General features: G+C 45.4%; 2 protein-coding genes across 7 annotated transcripts in view; one reads left to right on the top strand and one right to left on the bottom strand.

The window, feature by feature from the left end:
* Nucleotides 1-8939: 8939 nt before the first annotated feature.
* On the bottom strand, nt 8940-20983 carry abhd5a (abhydrolase domain containing 5, lysophosphatidic acid acyltransferase a). Its single transcript, XM_084703944.1, has 8 exons — nt 20914-20983; nt 19684-19764; nt 19233-19318; nt 18757-19129; nt 14689-14843; nt 11145-11256; nt 10400-10586; nt 8940-10269 (listed from the first exon to the last, which is right to left on the bottom strand). Exons 1-8 carry the CDS (start codon nt 20943-20945, stop codon nt 10180-10182), a joined length of 1116 nt encoding a protein of 371 aa, XP_084560070.1. The 5' UTR covers nt 20946-20983; the 3' UTR covers nt 8940-10179.
* ano10a (anoctamin 10a) overlaps nt 20932-26090 on the top strand; it is a 23085-nt gene continuing 17926 nt past the window's right edge. For 5 of the 6 annotated variants that reach the window (XR_014766411.1, XR_014766410.1, XM_084703942.1 and 2 more), the window contains exons 1-11: nt 20932-21055; nt 21403-21513; nt 22292-22459; nt 22587-22784; nt 22926-23060; nt 23450-23569; nt 23764-24333; nt 24595-24650; nt 24801-24875; nt 25140-25325; nt 25546-25737. Coding sequence is in view for 4 of the 6 variants with exons in the window: in XM_084703942.1 (XP_084560068.1) it covers nt 22321-22459; nt 22587-22784; nt 22926-23060; nt 23450-23569; nt 23764-24333; nt 24595-24650; nt 24801-24875; nt 25140-25325; nt 25546-25737 (1671 nt within the window). In the remaining 2 variants the exon portion in view is untranslated. The remainder of the gene's footprint in view (nt 21056-21402; nt 21514-22291; nt 22460-22586; nt 22785-22925; nt 23061-23449; nt 23570-23763; nt 24334-24594; nt 24651-24800; nt 24876-25139; nt 25326-25545; nt 25738-26090) is intronic. The other variant, XM_084703941.1, reaches the window with a different exon arrangement.

Raw genomic sequence — 26090 nt, 5'->3', positions numbered from 1 at the left:
CCAGGGTGTCTTACCTTGCCTACTCCACAGACGTATATCAACAAAGCTTTTACGAATCTCTCAATAATAGTCAATAATACAAAGCTTGTACTGCTTGCTCAAACAAAGCTACTGCTTGCTCAAACAAAGCTCTTACCTACCTACCTACCTACCTACCAACCCCCCCCCCCCCCCCATGAGAGGTATCAGACAGGAGAAGGAGAGAAACAACCAGCCCATCTCCCCAGAGAGAGAGACCATAACAATCTGTATTTATACTTTTTTGCCACTTCCTTTCTCTTCTATTTCACCCTCTGTCATTCCCTGGTGTGAGTCACAGAACCTGGGACCTGCAGTCTATGAGCTGTGATCAGCATGTAAGCACATCTGTGTGTGTGTGTATTTGATAAGTTGCATGTTCAAGTGGAAAGCATGGATTCCCCTTGTGTAGGAGGACCAGAGGCTGAGGCACATCTGCAGGGCTGAAAACACTATTATATATTCTAACACTGTTTTCTCCCTGAACCACACTCTCCGTCCCAACCAATGTTTATCAACACCTTTTCATTTCCCTTCAGAGTAGGCTTTGCTTGCACTCTCCCTGTGGAACATAAACTGTACATCTCTATCTTTCCACTTTCGACCAATGAACCTTTGAACACGGATTCTAATGCAAATTAATGCAGGGACTGTATTTGAGCTTCCCCAACAAACTGTTTGCTAGGACTGTCTTCTAGACTTAGGGGGGAAAGTTTGATAGTGACCATTCTCACCTCACATAAAACAGTGGAGAATAAAACTGTGAGTTTAGAGGGGTTTGAACACAAAGCGTTTGGGGTATGTGCCCTGTGACCCCATACATTAATCAAGATGTCAAGTCCCAGTAACTCAGCTGCAGCAGGGAACTCTTTTGTATGAAGAACAGAAGGTTTTGTTCACCTGGGCAGTAATGATCCACATATCTCCTCCTTACTTTGGCTTTCTTCCAGACTTTTGGTTCAGCAAGCTAACAATGATCCAGCCCACCCCCCACTCACACTTCAACCCTACATAAACACAGTCACATAGACACAAACATGCACACACACATAGATATAGACATGACAGATATCAAACATTGAAGTCATTGGAAAACCCTCAATGACTCAAGAAGGACTCAAGATGGGTCAATTGTCTTCCTGGCATTAGAGTGCAGTGTTGGATGACTCCACAGATGAGTCATCCTCATCTGCTTTAATCTCTGTTTCGGGGTCTGACTGTCCCCAGTAAATATAGGAGCAGTGGTGTAACAGAGGTACACAGACACACAGAGAATACCTTCTAAACAAAACACTGAGGTTAAAACTTCACTGTATATGGACAATAGCTATGAAAGCATGTCTAGATCTTCAGTCAATTATCAAGTCTCTCAGGATAGGAGAACTGGTTCATTATTCTGTTATGTACTTGGATGGATCCTAGATCAGCACCCCTACTCTGAGAATCTTGATAGATAGATAGCTTTTTCCCAAACGGTTGTCTAATCGAGGCCTTTAATTGGCTGGAACCTCTGCTGATCTCAAATGAGTGTCAATCAGCAATCATCATCCTGATGAGGCATAAGTTACAGATGGATAATTTCTCTCTGTCTTTCTTTCTTACTCTCTTTCCTTCTCTGTGTGGAGGTGTTGAGAGAAGAGGAGAAGTGTGGAGAGGTGTAGGACGAATTAATGCAAGAGGTAAAGGGAAGGAGGTAAGACAATAAGACAGATGAAAGAGAGGGAAAAAACTAGAGAGAGAGGTGGGGGGGGGAGAGAAGGGCAAGACATTGCTGGTTTAAGAAGTAGGCTAGCATAAAGATATAGAAACAGATCCGGGAGGCAAAAGGCAGAATTTAATACATTTGATCTAATACAACAGACTGGCTGGTTTCCTAGCAACGCCACCGAGCCCTGTCTGGCCTATAGAGGTCCTCTGGTGGCCTTGTGTCAGGCTGAAAACCCACACAGACTAAATACACACACAAAACTCCTAGCTCCATTCACACTAGCATGATTGGAGCTGGTGAAGCAAACATGAATGAAATATGAATTGTAAAAACTTACAACAATGGCGGTCAAAGGATTCTGTTCTCTTGTTGGTCACGGCAACCACGCCCCCGCCCCTGATGCAAGCGGTTCTTAATACGGACCAATCACAGCCAAGGGGTATCCGTAAAATGACGGACGAATAGTCACGAAAATCAGGAGGTGCACGTAGAGCTCTCCGAGGGGTTCGGAGAGGGCACGGAGAGGGAGTTCCTTGACGGAGAGGGCGTTCCCTTGGTGCGTGTCCGTAAAAACGCAGAAGTATAAAGGCCGAAATATGCTTCTGCATCTCCCTTTACGGATGGGCGGGCGCACGGATACGCACGGATATGGACGGATAGACTGCGTTTATGGTTCTCCGTAGGCTGTGGGTGCTGAAAACAATTCACCGCCAGAAGAGTAGGTGGCGCAACGTTTTTTTGTTTAGATGTCGTTGAGTGTTTATCTACCTAGGTTACCGAAAAGTCTGAGTCAATTTACAAATGAGCCGTTTCATCAATAAAATACGCACATTTTCAGCAATTAAACTGCCCATTTCTCGTCACATTTTAATTCAGGTGCTGATTTAAATGTCCTGTTTAGCTGAAATATGAATTGTAAAAACTTTACAACCAATGGCGGTCAAAGGATTCTGTTCGTCCTGTTATCACGGCAACCCAACCCCCGCCCCTGAAGCAAGCGGTACTTAATACTAACCAATCACAGCCAAGGGGGTCTCCGTAGCTCTCCGTAGCTACGATGGATAGTTAGAAAATTCAGGAGGTGCACGTCAAGCTCTCCGAGGCTCTCCCAAGGGCTGACGGAGAGCTGGTAGAGGGCGTTCCACGGAGACGAGGGCGTTCCCAAGTGTCCGTTTTTCAAAAAACGCAGAAGCATATATCGGCCTTAAAGGGGCAATTGATTGCAAAACCGATTTTGCCTTGTCATAGTTGAATAACGACAGTTCGGTGGGTAACATGAACATACAGTGAATATCAAAGTCTATTGACACCTCTTTCCTATGCAAATCTCAAAAAGTAAAATCTTGGCTGTAAAACGCTAGCTTTTCAACAAAGCCACCGGTGTGACGTAGGACCGGGGACCGCCCTTTTTGGCTCTGGTCTGTATCTTTGTCACGCCCCAAAATGTACCAGACCAGCCCAAGGTAGCGTCTATCTCCGATACTAGTTTAGCTGCGCGCTGCTCTGTGTAGGCTACTTATAAGGAATTACAAAGAAGAACGTTTTGAATTATAACAAGGATATTGAAAATGGACCACGGTCGTAAATGCTGTGTTCCAGGCTGTACAGGGAAGGCTAACACTCACAGTCTTCCCAAGGAGCCAAATATTCGCCAGGCATGGCTGTTGTTGTCTATGAGAAGATCCCGGCGAAGTTCGACATTCTCTGATAATTTCATCTAAGACAATTTTGACAACCTTGGACAATTTCAAGCAGGATTTGCTCGGAAGCTGAACCTGGAAAGAGGTGCTGTTCCGACCGTATGCTCATTGCAACCGCAAGCTGTAAGGACAGTATGATGTTGTGCTAACAGTTATTAGCAATGCTAACGTGTCCTGTATTTATAATACGGGTGGTTTAAATCAAGCATTCTGATTGGTTGAGAGTGAGTCACGGGGTGTGCTTTATTGAGCATAAAGTACTGTACGACTTTTTACATTTGCCTTAAAAGGGGAGCGTTCCATATTAGTGCGCACTCAAAATAACTAAAAGGTTGCCGAAGAAAAACGACTGTCTACTAGTACTGGTGTGCAGCCGTTTACTGGTTAACAAGCTAGACTAGCAACATTCGGTTAATTTTTGAGCAATAATATTGGATTGTCCCGTGCTATCAGTGTTAACTAGCTGGTCTAGCTACTGAAACGTTGGACGGAAGCTCAGGTCTAGCCATTAGTTGCTACAGTACCGTAACTACTAGTAGATATCCACTTCTTTCATTTTAGCTTCGTAGCCACGTATTACATGACCTGGTCTTGGTTTCTTAAAACGACGTTTTCCACATTAATGGAGATATCCAAATCAACATAAGCTAACCTTAACAACAGCCTAATGTTAGTCTATCGAGTCCCAAGTCACTCGTAACTAGTTTACAGCATATGTAGGCTAGCATATACCCAGTGCCTACGAAACATTTATGATTGATTTAGAATGTTTAGGCCTAATGTTTAAATTAAATATTATTTTATTGAAAGTGTCCCATTGTCGTTGGTATTTTAAAGGCAACTTTTATAAAATTAGCATTGAGAATGAATGAGATGGTGCAAGATCTAGCTAGGCTAACAAACGTGAAGTTCACAATGCTGTTTGTCCGTTGCATAGCAACAGCCACTGTTTACAGGGACTATTTTCTCCCGGCTACTGAAATGCAATACACAATGTTTGTTGGCTATAACTATTTTGTGCTGAAAGGCAGCTTACTATTTATTTACTATTCATAATTTCGCTGGCAACCGTATTATAAAAGCAATAAGGTACTCGAGGCAGTACTTTATCGCCAATAAAGTACGTGTTCCAGGGTTTAATAAGGTACACCCTTGAACACGTACTTTATTGGCGATAAAGTACTGCCTCTCGTACCTTATTGCTTAAATAGCATAGGTAGAATGCTAAATAAGCTACGTTTCTACACACATCAAATGACTCTAGCTAGACTAGCTGTAGTCGGCATTAGAAGGGAAGCTTCCGAAAACATAGCCAGAAAACGAACAGCAGTCTGGCTTATTGCTAACGCCTGTCTAGATAATCTATTTGAAAGAACTGAAGAAAGGCAGGTGCTAGATACAGGATACATTAGCATTGCTAGTAGTTAACTGTTACTAGTAACACCTAGACTGTAGTAGGCATGTAAACTAATTTAGCTTGCTAACGCAAGAGCATAGGTAGAATGTGTGATCATTTAGCAGTTTATTGGCAATGGGGCTAACGTTGTTTCATGTTGCTGACTGTGTTTCATTCAAATAAATAACCCGTGTCATGTAAATCTACAATTAAAGATGCATGTTTGTCCAGATCTTTGTCAGGTTATTTTTCAGCAAGATATCTCGAGCTAGCTAGCTAACTGAAGCCGAGTTGAATCACAATATGGTTTGGTTGCTAAGCCTAACGTTCTACCCACCCAAGTCAATCCAGTTTGCTTCAACAACAGGAGTGGAAACAAGTAATGTTATCATTTCAAATGATATGTAGTCAATCTGTTGAAAACAGTGTTGTGTAGACATAATACATTTATTTGCGCGTTTTTATTTCAAGTCTCCACCTTCGGTGTTTCAGTGAGTGCTGCTGTTGGCCGTGTTGTTTTTGCTCCCCAGCTTCACTCGTTGAAAACCAACCAATCGGCGCGCAGCTCATCTAAATATTAATGAGCATAGCATAAAAGGAGAAAAGCTCGTGTTTTTTCCCGGGAACATTTCAGAGGATCTATCAGGGGGCATAGAAGAGCACCCGGGCCATTTTCAACCCAACCAATGTTACATACCCTATTCGGAGACCTTAAGGAACAGTGTGAAATACCCCAAAACCCAGTAAATTGCCCCTTTAAATTGGCCGTTAGGCTGTGTGTACTGATTGTCAGGCTGAGTTGAGTTATCACCGGAGTACTTCCAGACTAAACTATCACATGCAAGCAAAGCACACAGCTAGCAGCAGCAGCGTTAGCAGTAGCAGCGTTCGCTCCGGTAATGTGGCATACAAAACTCGCAAAACTCCCCCCCCCCCCCCCCCCCCCCACAAGGCGAATTTGCGCGCCAATGTTGCTTCACTCCGTTAACCTGCGCGTCGTCCGTTACTGTTTACAACGTTAGCTTGGCTACTTGTTTGGCATTGCCTTTTCAGCGTGAGATACACAAGGTGTGGCGTGAGAGCGTGAGAAATGGTTGAAATGCGTGTCACACGGCGAAACTGTGAGAGTTGGCAGGTTTGTCGAGAACAAGTCTAATTTTGTGGATGTTTTTTAAACAGCAGTTGTGTTCGATCTGAACTTGTTTTATAGACATTATCATCCAGTTAGGCCTATTTGAAGTTTGTAAGTACACCCCTTTAATGTTATTTCCACTAAAAACAAGGAATTTACTTTGGCAGGGAGGTGCATACATTAAACATAGGAATATTAAAACTTAAATATGTGAACTATACAAAAGGAGCAAAGTCTAGCTAATACTAAGGGGGGTCTAGCTAATACTAAGGGGAATCAAATAAAATATAAATAATCATAATTTACAATTTAACCTAAAAAAATGATAGTGCAAGAGAACGATACAATAGCGCAAATTACAATGTGCAGGGTGTCATTGTGCAGCTTGTGATTAAAAGTCAGTGAGAGTCCTTGGCCTTGTTAAAGTGGCCAACAGCGGATGGGAAGAAACTGTTGTTTGTGGCGTGAGGTTTTGGTCTTGATGGACCGCAGCCTTCTGCCGGAAGGGAGTAGCTGAAACAGGGAGTGTCCAGGGTGGGAGGGGTCGGCCACAATCTTCCTCGCTCGCCTCAGGGACCTCGAAGTGTGCAGATCCTCGAGGGAAGGCAGATTGCAGCCGATCACCTTCTCAGCAGTGCGGATGATACGCTGCAGTCTGCTCCTGTCCTTGACAGTGGCAGCAGCGTACCAGATGGTGATAGAAGAAGTGAGGATGGACTCAATGATGGCTGTGTAGAAGTGCACCATCATTGTCTTTGGCAGGTGGAATTTCTTTAGCTGCCGTAGGAAGTACATCCTCTGTAGTGCTTTTTTGGTGAGGGAGCTGATGTTCAGTTAGGGTTAGCCCAGGAAGCGGAAGGACTCCACAGCGCTGACTGGGGAGTCACTCAGGGTGATGGGGGTGAGTGGGGCTGTGTTCCACCTGCAGGTGGAGTTGGGCACGTTCAGCTGGGAGAGCTTGTCCTGTAGCAGGGCGGGGATGATGGTGTTGAAGGCAGAGCTGATGTCCACAAACAGGATCTTGGCGTAGGATGCTGGGGAGTCCAGATGCTGTAGGGTGAAGTGGAGGGCCATGTTAACGGCATCATCCACAGACCTGTTGGCTCTGTAGGCAAACTGCAGTGGGTCCAGGAAGGGGTCTGTGATGGATTTGAGGTGTGCCAGCACAAGGCGCTCAAAAGACTTCATTACCACAGAGGTCAGGGCGACGGGTGTTGGGGTAACATTTTAACAGATTAAATAGATTGAATAATTTTGCGATTAATCACGATGAATTAAATGAAATAATGCGATTAATCGCGAATAAATATGGTAATTCCTTGACAGCCCTAATATCAACACATTTTTTATGAAGCAGAAGGAATGTCCGCTCAGGTAAACAATGAAGACTTTGATCCAGCTAAATCGGAAAGCAGTAAATCACCGTAAAACACAAATGTCCAAACCATCTTACACCTACAATAGGCCCCAATGTTGCTCAGCAACCAGCAGCTTTGGCTGAACTAAAAAGGGTAATTAAAATCACAGAACTTATACTGTCTTGCAGGTTGGAGGAAACAGAAACAAAATCCATCCAGGCATTTTATGAGTCTGGAACACCTTCACATGAGGTTGCAGATTTTCTTATTGATCCTGTGGTGATAAGCTAGTAATACAGGATGTCAGAAAGCGAGTATCTCTCTATTAAACTTTTAAACTTGCAAAAAGATGGGCCGGATTTGAGGACTGTTTATGGGAAGAACACAATCCTTTCTCTGGCACCCAGAATGGACAACAGAATTTTCGAACATGCTGTCCTGTTTTGCCCTCATTTTCTGGCAACAGACCTCCCCAAAGCACTGTGTGCCAATGCTTTCCGTTTCTCAGTGCCAATATAATACTTATCATTCATTCTAATACTTACAAATGTCCATATACTTATTTTATTTGGTGATTTAGTGGTGTAAATGTGACCTTCAGTGACTTGCTTGAATGTGTAGCACTTAGTTTTTTAGCTTTCAGGAAGTTTGTGAACTTTGAGTGTCCCCTAGTGGTTGGCGAGTGGTATCACATACCATATTCTAAAATCACTCTGAAGCTGAGGGTTTTATTGTGAGCATATTTATATAAGTAATGATTGTAAAGGTATAGTATATATATATATATATATATATATATATATATATACTATACCTTTACAATCATTACTTATATAAATATGCTCACAATAAAACCCTCAGCTTCAGAGTGATTTTAGAATATGGTATGTGATACCACTCGCCAACCACTAGGGGACACTCAAAGTTCACAAACTTCCTGAAAGCTAAAAAACTATATATATATATATATATATATATATATATATATATAGTAATGTATAGTATAGTACGTATTGTAAATGTATTGCTGTTTCAGAGATAAGCTGGAAAGAGGAAATAAAATAACTTCTACAAACGCTATCAAATTAATATCTTCATTTATTTACTTATGAGCTGGTTTTTCACAATTGCAGAGAATAACAATAAACATTCCAAACAGTGATTGGTAGTACCCAAAAATCTCAGTGAGACATTTGAAGCTCAGCCTTCGGCTCATGATGTCCACAGAGCAGGCAGAGCTCAAGTTAAACTAGCAACATACCCAATCAGCAAACTTATCGCAGTCTACAATCTGACAAAAACCTAATTTCATGTTTATTGAAATGCCGTTTAGATAACCACATATTGTGTATCCCTATGAACAGGTACACCCGAAAAGCCCTTTGGTATTTTACTGTGGCAGTGCTGTGGAGTGAGGTAGATCTGAGATTCAATCAAAAGGCATTCCAAGATATTTCTGGGGTCATCTCATGGCCAAAGTCATGGAAACTGTGATATGTTAATAGATAAAATGACATAAGGAAATTTGGGTACCAGAATATCAATACCCAAATTACACACGAGCACAGATTAGCGCATACAAACACACACCAACGCACCCACCCACCCACCCACCCACCAACCAACACACAGACACACACCCACCCAGGCCTGCAAGACCAAGCAGAGACAGCATATACTGTCGAGATTATTCAGAATGACATTGTACACAGTGTCAGCCATATCAGCACAGAGGAAACATAGATTCAGTTATTATGGAATGCAATTCCATATTACCCGAGTGTCAGACTATCTTTATAAAGTGTATTGATGTAGTTTATTTTAATCTTTAAACATCAATATAGAGGCTCAGATTGTCTGACTGGCCTGAGTTCAAAGGACATACAAATAACTGGTCAAAGGTGGAATTGACTACAATAAATGCCATATCATCCTAAAAAGAACTGTTGAATAAATGTATTCAAAATCACTGGCACACACACACAAAAATGTAAAAATGACCGGATAAATTAAAGGAGCACTGTAAAATAAATGTTTACCGTGTCATACAATAACAAGGCAAAACAGGTAATCAAGTAAAAAATCCTCTTATATTTTGATCTCTAGCAGGTACTGTTAAGTGAAGGTTCCGTCACACCATAACGTTCTGGTTGGCGTTCTCTGAAAGTTCTAATCGTTCAATTTTGAGCATTCTAAGGCGAGGTGGACACATCTGGCGTGTGACTAATGTGTGACTATAACGCATGACTAGCGTGGGACGGACGCATGAGGAGCGTGTAACAGCGACAAAGTAAGACACACCTGAAAACTATTAGCGCGTGAGGACGTGTCATGAAAGCAAACGATGACAATGAAGTTTGCTTTCGCAAACGATGACTAACAACCAAGTAACGCTAGGGTAACGACTGACTAACGATAGCCAAACGCGTGCAACGTTAGTCAAACGTTCCACAAACGTTCATCAGAGTTATCCTGCGTTTAAAATTAAACGTTGAAGAACGCTGGTCTCCATGAGAACTTTTGTGCATGTTCAAAACTTCTCAGACAATCACCAACGGTTACCAGCGTCACCAACGTCCACACAACGCTCTTCTGGCGCTATACCAGCGCTATATCAGCCACCATGGACGATTACCAACGTTTCCTCTAACGTCATAGAACGTTGACCAGAACGTTATGGTGTGACGGGGCCTTGAGACAACAGTGCACTGTTGGTATTAAAAACCTGAACTGGCATTAAAAAGCACCACTGGTCTGTCTTATCTTATGTCCTGCTTCTCCGGTGAGTACTAGGGTAAAAGGAAGCTGGCTGTTGGGAACCTGTCTGACTGAGGTAAGCCCCTCCTCCATCCCCTTCCCTCTCCTCCTCATTCAACCCTGGAGCACACCTGGAGCACCTTGTGATTGAAGTCCTCTGGCTGGTCTGCATACACATAGTGGCCGGCTCCACGGATGGACTGGAGGAGGGGTAGAGAAAACACAGGGGCCGCACGTACGCACGCATGCACGCACACACAACATCCATGTTAGTCTTATGTAATCTCACCAGGTTCATCATATCTATCTCTCCTCGTGTAAAGGGCTCACCATGACCTCCACGTGGGAGTTTGGCCTCAACTCCTTGATGGTGCTGCCAGAGTTGCCGTCGATGCTGGAGCGTGTGCCATAGATGACGGTGATGGGGACGTCTGGCCGGATCCGGGCCACCCTCTGCAGCATGGGCCTCTTTGCCCAGCTGTACGGAACAGTCATGTTCTTGAAGGCCGTCTCCCCACTGCAGCGACACATCATAACGACTGAATTGTGATAGATAAACCTACAATTTATAAACTGGATGTACAGAGATAATTTATAGATATACAGTCGTGGTCATATGTTTTTGGCAGTGTTGTGTTTTTCAGTTTGTTGGTTCAGTATTTGAGGATTTGTTTTTCACGTTTCTATGGAACACTGGAAAACAAGGATGCACATTTCCAAGGTTTTAAAAGCTTTTTTGGGCGAAAATGTTAAATATATGCAAATAGTACATTCTTTTTCAGCAATTCATCTGCTCTTAAAATCCAATCAGAATGATAAGAGTGATTTCCCTTGGCTAGTTCACACTTTCCCCTGTGCTGATGACATGACTTAGTGGAATTATGTTAGCAGTCATTTTAGGGGGGGGGGGGGGGGGGCAATGAAGCTTTTATTCAAAATCCATCTGATCACTGCACAATAATTGAGTAACAATGTGAATCAACAACACAACAACTGAAGCAGTAGAGAGAGAGAGAGATAGAGAGATAGTGAGCAAGCTAGAGGGGAAGAGAGAGAGAGAGCAAGAGGGAGGTACCTGGGAGACTGGACATTGAGGTGGTAGATGTACTCTGTGACTGTGTTGTCATTGAACATGGATGAAAACTTCTTCTTGAAGTCTGGTCTCAGAGTTTGCAGCAGAGTAGGACCTGGGTTACACACACACATACGGATGCACACAAACACACACATACTCATGCACACAAGCACACACATACTCATGCACAAACACACACAAACACACACACACACACACAGGCACGCACACACAGAGGGAACATAAACTGCCATGTAACTACACAGCATTAGCTGTCGTAAAAACATTGTAGGTACATTGGAATTGCAATGTAATGACACAGTATTAAGTGTACCATTTAAGAGGAATACGTTAATACAAAAGTTTTCAAAGGCACAGTTTGGAGGAGGGCTGGGGTGTGAAGGGTAAGATGTTGTAAAGGGGAACTGAAAGATCAAGATAAAGATTACAGCCGAATCCCAATACTACCCCTTACCCCTACCCCTTAACCCTAGCCCTTAGTTTTGTGCGTTCACGTGAGAGCAAGTGACGAAGACGAAGGGGTATACACTAGAGGTGTTGAAATTAATCGAATAATCGATGCATCGCGATGCGGACATGGACGATGCTGCATCGATGCAGTGGCCGACCATAATAGATTATAGCGCAATGATGTTGCTCGTTAGTTTTCAGGCCGCGGCATAAACATTCAAATGAAAAATAACATTCTCAGTAGCCTGACCCGTTTCATCTAGACCTATGATATGCTCTAGTCTCATCTGGGTCTCATTTACCTGACTTCATTCGTCGCAATTCGCATATGTGCCACAGCAAAATGGCTGAGTGTGGTTGTGAGATGGTCCTTAAAAACCAACCAAACTCCAAAGCTGTGTCTACTACCGCGCACTTGTGCACTTTGAGCACTGACTTTCAGTGCTTAGGGCGCATCACTCACAAAACCAACAGAGTTCAGTGCACTGAAATTACCCGGATGGCGCACTGCAAACTGTCCAAAAAAACAGTGTACAACGATGGACACTACTCGCCCTAAACGGGTGCCATCTTGGCTAAGTAGCAGAAAAGGAGGAGCCCTTTCCGGCAGCTTTTTCCACTTGGGGTGGAGAAGCGCGTTCATTTAGTCAGGTTTCGCGGGTGTCGCAAGCAGATTTGCGTCCGTCACTTCCGCCAAGTGTTTAACGCAAGTGTTCCATTTGAGACAGCACTTATCAGCAACGAAGTGCACTGAATATGTAAAAACAGTGCACTGTATTGCAGTGTACTTCGTAAAGTGCGCGGTAGTAGACACAGCCCAAGTGTTTTAAAAGGTGAGATATGGCACTTAATTTCGGATTTTACCAACAGTATGGGAAGCACAAACTGGATACATCGCATGCAATATTCAAAGCCTGTCACACCAAAATTTAATACGTTGGGAACACTACCAACTTTAGGAATCACGTTAGCCGTTTCCATCCTGAGCTGCTAGCAACAACACCTGCCGTGGAAAACGCAAACTCTGGGCCAGAAACTCAGAGGATTGATGCAACTCTTTTTTCAATACTGCTAATAATGCCGTCTGTTGTATTCAGACTTTGTTAAATAATAAAGATTATTTATTTAAATATTTATTTATCTTACTACAAGGTACTTGTATTTTTGGATGAAAAAATTACTGTTGGAGCCAAAACTATGATTATTATGATTTAAATGTTAGCCTTTTGCCTTATGAAATCGTTATGAATTGTGCATGTTAGTCGCTTAAGCGTGGCATGTCGTCACAGCGTTTGTCAATAATTAATATAGAAATTAGTAATATAGAAAACGGTATTATATGGAACTATACAGTATCTTAATGCATTCTGTCAAGTTAAATATCCTATATGGCTTTAATCAAATTGGGAGATCAGTGTCAATTCACACCTCTAGTATACACCCCTTAAACCAAGTGAAAACGGGAGCTTACTTGAAACCTAGGGGTAGGCTATGTGAATCCTGCGCGACTGGCAAAAATGGCGGCCAGATCATACAGTGTCCGATAAATGTAATATTTTCAGCTTAAATAATTGATTTAAAAATTAGTCTTGTTTTGTGCTATACACAGTCCTGTACACATAATTGCAAACATGTTCTTAATTGAAACATTTTTTTTATTTGCTAGTTTGCTACGCTAACGTTACATTCAGGGGCACCGTATAGGGGGGAAAGGTTAGGACAATTCCAAGGGCCCCTGACTGACAAAAATAAAGAAACTAATAGAAATTATCACTTTTTTTTTTCATGGGACCCAAAATTCATGGCAGCGCCCCTGGTTACATTGCTGATTTGCACAACAGTCCCGCATTTCTCGGACTAGCATGTCTACAGGTTTAACTAAACTCCATAAGCACCGCATTTTGTTTGATATCATTGCGTAACACAACTTGCTTTGGCGATATCAATACGTGCTAGATTACATTTGTTAGGGGTATGTAGCCCTTACCCCTCAGTTTCGAGGGCCAAGGGCTTGGGGTAAACTAAGGGCAAGGGGTAGTATTGGGATTCGGCCTAACATTTACTTACCCCTGGAAAGCACAACCTCTTCCGTACAAGTTTCACTTGTGTAATATCTGTCATGAAATCTAACTACATAGCAGTTATTATGCAACTACATTTTTTTTACTATAGGTACTGCTATGTACGTCCATAAAAGTTAATGTAACCATAATATAATTATAATCGCACTATATGAAAGTGTTTCTGAAATAGTAACTACACACCATAGCCATAGCCCACCCCTTGTTAATAAAAATAGATTTTTCTTGAATATTCATTCTCAGACTTCCTCCAAAGATTGCAGTGATAATGAAGACGGACAATTATCATTTACAACCCCTCCCTGTGATACGTTATCCTGGCTCAGCCCTCCTACGTACTTCTGCTCAATTTTCAGTTTGCTTCTGTACTGCATCTGGTCTTTAGGTATATTAGTCAGATTTCTCAAGTAAACTTTTTACCGGTCCAATTAGCAAACAGAGGGAGTGGCTGAGAACGATGACGTTGATGTTGTGCGCTAGTTTGAGTTGTAGTTCCGTAATGGCGGCGGAGAAAGATGCGAGGAAAGCCATTTGGTCCATTGTTTGAACACTGCCGCATATCCAGAAGTTAAAGTTAAACAATCTTTGATCTCCACAGGGTTCGTTTGATTTTCCAGCTAGCTCCGTTAGTGGTGAAGGAGTTGGCTAAGTGGAACGCTAGCGATTGGTTATGGCAGATCCAGAGTGACTCTGGGTGGATCCAATAGTTTTAAACTTCAACAGAGTACCCGCCTTCAAGGAAATTAATGCTTGTCAATGGAGCGAGCCCAGACTCTGTACAAATGAAATGTACGAGAGTCTGGTTAGGACCAGGCTAGCTACCTCAAAAAAGCACTTTCGTTTTTTACACCAGAAGCAGAAAGATTTGCTGGAATCAGTATCAGAATGGATGATCTTAGCCATGCCTGAATAGGGGTTTAACTAAAAAATAATAATAAAATCAAGTTTTGGGTGTTTAGATACGTCTTTGGAAGATTGTGCTGATCTCTTACCGAGCGGGCCGACCAGCCTGAGCCCGGCCAAGGGGTTGAAGGGACTGATCACAGCCCCCAGGGCTTTAATCCACACTGGGATGGGCCGGTTTTCCTCAGCCGTGTCGGGCCTCTCGGGGAAGCCCCACGGTTCCACCAAAACCATGTGCTTCACCCTGCGCAAGACCACAAGAAGAGGTCAACCCAAACAAGCATGCATTTACATTAAAACCACCTGCCAACACAATCCCCTGCCATCTCTATCACTATCGCAGAATCCCTGCCTTTTTTGGACAGCCAAAGAGTGATTTGAAAGTAAATCCAGGTGCTGTGCTGTCAGTCCTCTTAAGGCCACTGACCCATTGATGACTGCCAGGATGCCTCCAAGCATGAATGGTGAGGGAGACACTGTCTACAGATCTGAAGGTGGCACCCCCTGTTGTGAGCCACACTACCAGATATGGCTGAGAGGACACAGTCCAACACAGAGGAAGGAGGGGAGTCATGAGTGGATAACACAGTTGGGATTAGTAGATTAGGTCGGTGATAAAGTTGGTAAACCGAATAATAATAATAAAAAATATTAATTTAGTAAATATAACCCTCCGTGAGTCACCACCTTACCGCGGTGGAGGGGTTTGCGTGTCCTAGTGATCCTGGAAGCTATGTTGTCGGGGGCTTTATGCCCCTGGTAGGGTCTCCCAAGGCAAACAGGTTCCAGGTGAAAGACCAGACAAAGCGTGGCTCAAAAAACCAACCATGAAGAAACACAACAATGGTTCCCAGTTGCCCCTGCCCGGAAGCGGGTCACCGGGGCCCCCCCCTGGAGCCAGGCCCGGGGGTGGGGCTCGATGGCGAGCGCCTGGTGGCCGGGCCTTTTCCCATGGGGCCCGGTCGGGCACAGCCCGAAGAGACAACGTGGGACCCTCTTCCAGTGGGCTCACCATCCGCAGGAGGGGTCATGGGGGTCGGGTGCAGTGTGAGACGGGCGGCGGCCGAAGGCGGGGGCCTTGGCGGTCTGATCCTCGGCTGCAGAAGCTAGCTTTAGGGACGTGGAACGTCACCTCGCTGGCGGGAAAGGAGCCTGAGCTGGTGCGCGAGGTAGAGAGTTTCCGGCTAGATATAGTCGGCCTCGCCTCGACGCACAGCACGGGCTCCGGAACCAGTCTCCTTGAGAGGGGCTGGACTCTCTTCCACTCTGGAGTTGCCCTTGGTGAGAGGCGTCGAGCTGGGGTGGGAATACTTGTTTCCCCTCGGTTCGGTGCCTGTACATTGGGGTTCACCCCGGTGGATGAGAGGGTAGCCTCCCTCCGCCTTCGGGTGGGGGGACGGGTCCTCACTGTCGTTTGTGCTTATGCACCAAACGGCAGCTCAGAGTACCCACCCTTTTTGGAGTCTCTGGAGGGGGTGCTGGAAAGCGCTCCTCCCGGGGATTCCCTCGTCCTCCTGGGGGACTTCAATGCTCATGTGGGCAATGACAGTGAGACCTGGAGGGGCGTGATTGGGAGGAACGGCCCCCCCGATCTGAACCCGAGTGGTGTTCTGTTGTTGGACTTCTGTGCTAAACACGGCTTGTCCATAACGAACACCATGTTCAAGCATAAGGGTGTCCATATGTGCACCTGGCACCAGGACACCCGAGGTCTCAGTTCGATGATCGACTTCGTAGTCGTGTCGTCGGACTTGAGGCCGCATGTCTTGGACACTCGGGTGAGGAGAGGGGCGGAGCTGTCAACTGATCACCACCTGGTGGTGAGTTGGCTCCGATGGTGGGGGAGGACGCCGGTCAGGCCTGGCAGGCCCAAACGTAATGTGAGGGTCTGCTGGGAACGGCTGGCGGAACCCTCTGTCAGAAGGAGCTTCAACTCCCACCTCCGGGAGAGCTTCGATCATGTCTCGGGGGGGGCCGGGGACATTGAGTCCGAATGGGCCATGTTCCGGGCCTCCATTGTTGAAGCGGCTGACCGGAGCTGCGGCCGCAAGGCGGTCGGTGCATGTCGCGGCGGTAACCCTCGGACCCGGTGGTGGACTCCGGAGGTGAGGGATGCCGTCAAGCTGAAGAAGGAGGCCTATCGGGCTTTATTGGCTGGTAGGACTCCTGAGGCAGCTGATGTGTACCGGCAGGCCAAGCGGAACGCGGCTCTGGCGGTCGCGGATGCAAAAACCCGGGCATGGGAGGAGTTCGGCGAGGCCATGGAGAATGACTTCCGAACGGCTTCAAAAAGGTTCTGGACCACCATCCGGCGACTCAGGAGGGGGAAGCAGTGCTCTGTCAACACTGTATACGGTGGGGACGGTGCGCTGCTGACTTCGACGGGGGACGTCCTGGATCGGTGGAAGGAATACTTTGAAGACCTCCTTAATTCCACCAACACGTTTTCCGACGTGGAGGCAGAGTCTGGGGACATCGGGGGGGGCCCTCCTATCTCTGGGGCCGAGGTCGCCGAGGTGGTTGAAAAGCTCCGCGGTGGCAGGGCCCCTGGGGTGGACGAGGTCCGCCCGGAGTTCCTTAAGGCTCTGGATGTTGTAGGGCTGTCTTGGTTGACACGACTCTGCAACATCGCGTGGACATCGGGGACAGTGCCTCTGGACTGGCAGACCGGGGTGGTGGTTCCCCTCTTTAAAAAGGGGGACCGGAGGGTGTGCTCCAACTTTAGGGGGATCACACTCCTCAGCCTCCCTGGGAAAGTCTATTCGGGGGTCCTGGAGAGGAGGGTCCGCCGGATTGTCGAACCTCGGATTCAGGAGGAGCAATGTGGTTTTCGTCCTGGCCGTGGAACAGTGGACCAGCTCTATACCCTCCGCGGAGTCCTGGAGGGTACATGGGAGTTCGCCCAACCAGTCTACACATGTTTTGTGGATTTGGAAAAGGCGTTCGACCGTGTCCCTCGGGGGCTCATGTGGGGGGTGCTCCGAGAGTACGGGGTACCGGATTCCCTGATCGGGGCTGTCCGGTCCCTGTACGACCGGTGCCAGAGTTTGGTCCGCATTGCCGGTAGTAAGTCGAACTTGTTTCCGGTGAGGGTTGGACTCCGCCAGGGCTGCCCTATGTCACCGATTCTGTTCATTACCTATATGGACAGGATTTCTAGGCGCAGCCAGGGTGTTGAGGGGGTCCGGTTTGGTGACCTCAGGATCGGGTCGCTGCTTTTTGCAGATGATGTGGTCCTGTTGGCTTCATCGGGCCGTGACCTTCAGCTCTCACTGGAGCGGTTCGCAACCGAATGTGAAGCGGCTGGGATGCGAATCAGCACCTCCAAATCTGAGGCCATGGTTATCGACCGGAAAAGGGTGGAGTGCCATCTCCGGGTCGGGGAGGAGATCCTGAACCAAGTGGAGGAGTTCAAGTATCTCGGGGTCTTGTTCACGAGTGAGGGAAGAATGGAGCGCGAGGTCGACAGGCGGATCGGTGCGGCGTCCGCAGTGATGCGGGCTCTGCATCGGTCCGTCGTGGTGAAGAAGGAGCTGAGTCGAAAGGCGAAGCTCTCTATTTACCAGTCGATCTACGTTCCTACCCTCACCTATGGTCACGAACTATGGGTAGTGACCGAAAGAACGAGATCGCGAATACAAGCGGCCGAAATGAGCTTTCTCCGCAGGGTGTCCGGGCTCTCCCTTAGAGATAGGGTGAGAAGCTCGGTCATCCGGGAGGGGCTCAGAGTAGAACCGCTGCTCCTCCGCGTCGAGAGGAGCCAGCTGAGGTGGCTCGGGCATCTGATTAGGATGCCTCCTGGACGCCTCCCTGGTGAGGTGTTCCGGGCACGTCCCACTGGGAAGAGGCCCCGGGGAAGACCCAGGACACGCTGGAGGGACTATGTCACTCGGCTGGCCTGGGAACGCCTCGGGGTCCCCCAGGAAGAGGTGGTGGAAGTGGCCGGGGAGAGGGAAGCCTGGGCCTCCCTGCTTAGGTCGTTGCCCCCGCGACCCGATCCCCGGACAAGCGGAAGATGACGAGACGAGACGAGACGAGTAAATATAACATGATACAAATGTGATAACTTAACACCTAACACATCATGCTTGACTACTGCGTCTCAAAATGAAAGAGGTCTCCAACCTCTTTGGAATGTTAGTCTGTAAACTGTTTACCTGTCAGGGTGTTTGAGTGAGTAGGAGGCAGCCAGGTAGCCTCCCAGATTGTGCCCCAGCAGGATCATGGACTCCAGGCCCACCCTGGCCCTCCACTGCTCAACGGAGTCCACAAAGCGAGCTTCTGTCTGCTCTGCGTCCTGCGGGAAGTGGGGCCGGCTGCTCTGGCCGAAGCCCAGCAGGTCCAGAGCATAGACGGGCCGCTGCTGGGACAGGGCCTCCAGGTTGAGGGCCCACAGGCCCACGCCGCCCCCGAAGCCATGGAGGAGAACCATAGGGGTCTTGTCTTTGATGCTGTTGTTGAAGGCTAGTGTCCAAAGCATGTTGCCGTCCAAGATGGGCACATACTGCCGGTGGAACTTAGTGGTGATGCCTGGAGATGGGGGTGGTGGGGTCAGGACTAGAACTATTTATGATAATCAGACTGATGCAAGTTTCACTACACTGTGTCTCTGCAGGCCACAGCATGTCCTTACACTGCAACATCTTCTCCTCAGCGGCCTGCAGCTGGCTCTGAGAGGTGGGGCACCAGGAGGGTAGCCATCTGGGTATCCCCCAGGACCTGAAACACACACAGATACATCAAAGAAAGAGAGTGAGAAAGCTTGCATCTCCAAATGTCCACAACTAAAACCTAGTTTCAGTTGCTATGTGTCTTCAACTGAATACAATTATGCTCAACATTTAGTTCAGTCAAGCGACTGAAGGTCAATTTTGCAGCAGTTCAGCATGTGAACTTGCATATTTCCTATTGAATCCACTTTACACTGAACAGATTTCAATTCTCATTAAATATTCTGTTTGTCTCATAATTTCTACAAGGCATACACAATTTCTGTCATCCACTGAGCACACGAGGACATACAGGTGGAGTTAGATTGATGTGCATGTTAGATGATGACAGAAGCATCACGTTGATAACAGTACCTCAGAGTCCTGTCCAGGAACATCAACAAACTGCCAAATAGGCTCTGAATGCCCAGCAACATCAGTATTCGCTGGAGTGGTCTGAAGCCACAGAAAGACAAAAAGGAGATGGGGACAAGTGATATTATATAGCAAGGTATTGCATGGTAAGGAAGCCCTAAGAGGCCATACATTCATTTGTTTGGTTTACTCTGTTTTCCCATGATAACGAGTTACAGCGTTTGTCAGACGCGTTGCTAGATATAAAGCTTGTATCCCCTGCTCATTATACGTACAGCTCAGGGATGTAAGTTTGATATCAGCTTTTGTAGGGACAAAAATTGTTAATGCGAGCGCGCAAGCCAATTTATTTCGCTATAACTTGAGTGCAAATCCCGTTACCGGTATCATGTAATATATGTTGATTGTGTTGTCATTATGTTTGAGTCTAAATAAGATGGTTGGCCTATTATTTAGAAACTCTTTAGTTTTGTGACGTTTTCTTAGCCTACCTCAATTCTGACTTGCGTGCCGACACCTGTACTTGTGTGTGGGCGCTGCAGGGGCTATTATAGCACAGAAGAGCGTGCGGACATGATATTCTGCAGGCACAAATAAATTTGTTTTTTTTTTGGTTAAACTGCGTTGATTTACAAGTGTTGATTGGGATACTGCGTTTCTTTTTCTGGGATTATCAATCTCAATGAATGCATTCTTCTTGTTATTTCGAGACAGTGACAAATAGCTCGAGATCACGATAAAACAAACTAAATGAACTACCACGGGAAAACGGAATCATTCAAATGTATACATGTAGCTTCTTCCTGCTAGACACTTATTACTGACCTACACAAGCCATCAATAAGATAATGCATGGACGAGTCAGTTTATTAAGTGTTCGGGAGATTAGCTTTATAACTAAAGACATGAGATGATTATCTTAGTTGAGCCATAGGTCCTTATAATTGTATCCGCTGTTTGAATGTATATGATCAAAGTAAGCATTTTACAGTAGGCTAACTAGTTTCTGATCCTGGCTGTGATACGCCAGAACTACTACGGCGTGTCACAAAATGCTGCTGCTGCTAGCCTAGTGCTAGCTTGCTAGCAAAGCTACATTGGCGTCAGTTAGCAAGCAAACTAAAAAAAAATGTAAGAGACAATGACATTAGTATTTTCTCTCATCTTAAGAGTATGATTCGACGTTGAACATGGACAGGGAGTGCATAGCTAGTAAAATGAAGCACTCACCCTCTCGGAGTGGCTACAACTGGCTCGGCCATTCTTGAACCTGAACCTTTGCCCTGACGTACTCATTGATTGGACGTTCTGTGGGACGTCAAGCAATGCGGAAGAGGGGAAACCTCAATCTGCACGCCACAGATGAGCACTGGTAAATAAACTTAGTTATTTTTTTCTGTGACACTGTTACAGTTATTATCTGTATAAAACGGTCCGTGTTTGGCAACCATTTTCTGTATGTCTATATATGTGTGCAATTCGTATTTACAACACTTATTTGGGGCTAAGGCAGCTCAGTGGGGCTACTAACTAAGACAGCTCAGTGCTGTAGCAAAGGGGTATTCTACGATACAATTTTCCAATAGGAATGAGGCCGAAGTCCTTTACTGATTCAATTAGCGAGCCAATCCTATATGTACACACAGCGGCCTCAAGTGTTATGAGTGTGTTTGATAACTTTGGGCTGATGTGTGACGTGGAACTTGCTCGTGATTACAGAGACAAAATTCATAGGATTTCATTATCGACTTACTCTGGTGAAATTCTAACCCTGAAAGCAGCCTGCTTCTTCTTCTTCTGAAGACAGTACCTAGCAATTCGAGGGTCTTGGTGAGTGAACATACAACATTGTACATTACATTTTGTGTGTCATTACTTCATCATATTGATGTTGTGGTTGCAATGCTTATTTTAATTCAGTTAAAGCAACCACGAGTGTGTAAACTTTCTACTGTCTATTTTGAACTTCTATAGCCCCTCCCTCTGATACCAGAAAGCTTCAGCTGTCACTGTCAGTACTTACATTTCAGATAAGGCTTATGCTTTAGTAGGTGGTAAATCTGTCTCCAAGTTTGGCTGGTTGACTGAATATCACTCTAAAGACAGTGTCATTTTAAAACCACAACTTGCACAATGACATACCTTGTAATCCTTAGAAAATGTAACACATTCAGTACAGTGACCTACCTACTCTGTTCCCAATGGAATTAGGTGTTTATACAAGGTCTTGACTCAGTCTAAACATGCCACTTGCTTTATAATTTGCTTGTTCATCAACAATATGTCTGTAAATATTAACATTACAATGTATTATTTATTATTATTTAATGAATTATTTTCATAAACATTTATGTATTTTAAGATACCTGGCTATTTAGCATAATAACACCTCAACAATTTGCTTACTTTCTCACAACATTTGAATGTGGCATAAAAACCCTTTCCAAAGTGCTAATTCAACTGTAAAGTATGTAAAACACTTAACTGTCAAATAAGCCCTTGGTCTGTGCAACCAAAAGTGCTGTTCCCCTGTTTGCTCTTGTGTAGTATCTATTGGAATCGTGTGCCAGAGGTTTTAGTTACCTGTATCATATGTGCTTCCTCGCAGCTGTCAAGGGCAAGGAGCAGTAGAGGAAGATGCTGAAAGGGCTGTCGGTGTCTGACGGTGATGGCTGTTTGTTTGCTCCACTGTTGGTGTTGGAGCTGTCTTCTGATACCAAGGATGAGGCCATTTCATGGCTGCTGACCAGAATCAAGGACAAGCAGCAAAATGGAGGTACTGTTGCTACTGAGATGCACTGTATAGTACACATTTCTACTGGCCTTTCCAATGTTGGGAGTTCACAGCTGAGAGCAGAAAAGTCTTAACTAACCCTACTCTGCTATATGTATTCTGTGTCCAGGGGCAGAATTGCTGGTGCAGCAGCTATGTCCGAGTGGCAACGGGGATGAGAAGGACAATCCCAATGTGTACCTGGTGGGAGCGCTGTTGTCAAGACTGCTGTCTGGGGCTGAGGATGTGGGCCTGTTCAAAGAGTTCAACGACGGCTCCATGAGAGGCTTCACTTGTGCTAACAAACACAACTTCACAGACTTTCAAGGTATTAGTCAGTATAGGTAGAATATGTGCATATGTCGTTATGATATACTTTATTTACACAGAAGATACTTTTTAAGTGTGTAATTGCTGTTATGTCACTGTCCTCTCACTGTGTGAGTGTTTCCTGGTTTTGTCTCTGCAGGTGATGGAGACGGCTTCCTCAGCATGGCAGAGTGCCAGTACATTGTCAAGCATGAGCTGGATACCCTGAGAGCCAAGGAGGAGACCCATGTACCAGGCTATCCTAAGATGAAACTCTACCCTGGAAAGTCTCTCAGTAAGATTGTTTGTTTGTTTCTCTCTCTCTTTCTCTATTGGTTTCTCTGTCTGTCTGTCTGTCTGTCTGTCTGTCTGTCTGTCTCTCTGTCTCTCTCTCTCTCTCTCTCTCTCTCTCTCTCTCTCTCTCTCTCTCTCTCTCTTCTCTGTCTCTTTCTCTGTCTCTCTGTCTCTCTCTCTCTCTCTCTCTCTCTCTCTCTCTCTCTCTCTCTCTCTCTCTCTCTCTCTCTCTCTCTCTCACACGCACTCTCACTATAGCTATTATATTCAATTAGTTTCAGAAATACTGATGATTTTCAGAACAAACCTCATAAACAAGCCAAAAGTAGAAAATTGTCATTTGTCATACAGTTATAGAACAGACGAATGGGTTCTGTCTTCCTCTCCTAGTCCGCAGACTGCAGTCTAAGGGAGTTCTGGTCCAGGTTTTTCCCCTCCATGACAAGGAGGAACTGAAAAGGCTCTCGTTCACCTGGTACAGAAAGATCAAGCTGTCCTTTCAACCACTTGGTAATTATGTATGAAATAACAATGTGGAATATCCATACTACATAATACATTTAAATACATTTACATGTAAATACATTTATGGATCATGAAATGGCTAAATGCTATGACTGTTTATACTTTGAGTGCTAAATCTGGAATTGACTGCATGGCATATAACTATTCATGACACTTCACTGTGTGTGTATATATTCCAGATGACATCAGACACTATTTCGGCGAAGGCCTGGCTCTGTACTTTGGTTTCCTGGAGTACTTCACCTTAGCTCTTCTACCGATGGCCTTGATCGGCATCCCCTACTACCTGTTTGACTGGGAGGACTACGACAAGTATGTGGTGTTTGCCGTCTTCAATCTGGTGTGGTGCACCGTGCTGCTGGAGCTGTGGAAGCGCTGCAGCGCCTCGCTGGCATATGGCTGGGGCACCCTAAGCAGGAAGAAAGCCTTTGAGGAGCCCCGGCCGGGCTTCCACGGCCCGCTGGGCTTCAACCCGGTGACTGGTCGTGAGGAGCCGCTGTACCCCAACACTAAGCGTCTGCTGAGGATCTACCTGGTGTCGCTGCCTTTCGTGCTGCTCTGTCTATATATGTCGCTCTACGTCATGATGATCTACTTCCAGATGGAGGGCTGGGCCCTCGGATTCCACGACCACAACCCGGGGTTCTGGAGTGGCGTGCTACTGTTTGTCCCCAGCGTCATCTACGCTGTGGTCATTGAGATCATGAATCTGCTGTACCGCTACGTCGCCGAGTACCTCACGGAGTGGGGTGAGTCTCTGAGGGGGAGCGCTATGTCCTGCCCCGAGGGGCATGCGGTCAATATTAAAGATTAAATACAGGTTTTTTTGGTGGGTAAACAAATATTTGGTGTTTGGTGTGTTTACTTTTATCTTGGAATTGTACTTTTGGTAGTGTTTCATTGATTTCATTGAACATGGCCCTCCAAATAGTTTTTGTGGTTTTGTGTGGAGATTAACTATTAAGAGATGTTAACTTTATGATCAAGCCAAACTGTTCCATTTCACATAGAAAACCACAGACTGGAATCGTCATATCAAAATCATCTGGTCCTTAAAGTGTTGGTGGTGAGTCTTAGATTTAAAACTGGTCAGATGGTTATTTTAAATTAACATGATTGAATGCAGTCAATCTACATTCAATCTCTGCAGTCTCTGTTTCGTCTGCTGTCGCTGCAGTCTCTGTTTATTCACCTTTGCCTCACCTCTTTTCCTCAGTTCAACTTCTTCAACTGTTTTGCCTCGCTGTTCTACATAGCCTTTGCCATGCAAGACATGGTGCTACTCAGACAGGTGGGTCCGTTTAGAAACACTATATGGTAGCTGAAAGGTTAGGACTAGGTCATGCTTTGTGCGAGGTACTTCCTGTAACAATATACTATGATTTAATATACAGCAGTTTGTCTTCTGGAAGGTTCAAATGTAACTCAGATGCAAGACAAACATGTTTTCTAGTAAGTTCAGTAAGTATATGTAAGTTCTATGTCATGTGGCTGGAGTACTAATTAGAGTTTCCATCCGTCCTATTCAGTAATACACGTAGTGTCTTTGTTCCAGAGTCTGGCCACTCTCCTGATCACATCCCAGATCCTCAACCAGATCATGGAGGCCTTCCTGCCCTACTGGCTCCAGAGGAGGCGTAATAAGAAGATGCAGCACCGGGTGAAGAAGAGGACCTTGGTGGAGCAGGAGCTGCCCCTGGCCGAACAGGTCAAACTTGAGGCCGACATGAGCACCTACCTGGTGAGTTGGGGAGGGGGACCCGTTACATCAGGACTTAACTTATGTATGTTACCTCCAAACAGCACCAACAAGTTGCGGCAGTAACTGTTAAAAAAGACAAATGTATTGGTCTGTATTTTCAGAATAAATAATTCTAAACCATGCTAAATCAACTGAGAAATGTGCCGGAGCAGCTGTCTGTGTTTGCTTGTGACGTAGTGTCTGTGTGTCGACATGTCAGGGGACATTCGACGACTACTTGGAGCTCTTCCTCCTGTTTGGCTACGTCAGCCTGTTCTCCTGCGTGTACCCGCTGGCTGCAGTGCTCGTGGTGCTCAACAATGCCACGGAGGTCTATTCCGACGCCTTTAAGATGTGCCAGGTGTTCAAACGGCCATTCTCCGACCCTGCCTCAAACATAGGAGTCTGGCAGGTGAGACAGAGACCAGTCCAAGGCACACGATAGAACAGAAATGTTGGTGAATTGGACCTGAGTAAGATGGGTAGCTTCAAAAATGTCTGTGGTTTAATCTTACATTTTTATCATCCTCAGTACTGAATATTGGGATTGATATGAATATGAATATTTTTCATCTCTCTCTCTCTCTCTCTCTCTCTCTCTCTCTCTCTCTCTCTCTCTCAGCTCAATAATGGTTTATTTACATGAATGAGTGAGCATTGTTGCCGAAGCCATTTAAGATTGAACAAAATATGTGCATTTTTAACTTACATTTGTAAAAATAATAATAACAAGAAAATAAATATTATGATAATATACTTCTCTTC

This window comes from Hypomesus nipponensis, chromosome 2 (assembly GCF_054491055.1).
Source record: "Hypomesus nipponensis isolate SF chromosome 2, ASM5449105v1, whole genome shotgun sequence".
NCBI classification, from domain to species: Eukaryota; Metazoa; Chordata; class Actinopteri; order Osmeriformes; family Osmeridae; genus Hypomesus; species Hypomesus nipponensis.
Note: the sequence above shows the minus strand (reverse complement) of the source record. Positions and strands in the feature narration are given on the sequence as shown.

Excerpts from the sequence above, each read along its gene's own strand:
- abhd5a (XM_084703944.1), bottom strand. The coding sequence starts at position 20,945 with ATGGCCGAGCCAGTTGTAGCCACTCCGAGAGG. Across the intron at positions 14,844-18,756 it reads TCACTCAAACACCCTGACAG|GGTGAAGCACATGGTTTTGG; the intron begins GTAAACAGTTTA and ends GGTCTTGCGCAG. Across the intron at positions 10,587-11,144 it reads CTCAATGTCCAGTCTCCCAG|TGGGGAGACGGCCTTCAAGA; the intron begins GTACCTCCCTCT and ends GTGTCGCTGCAG.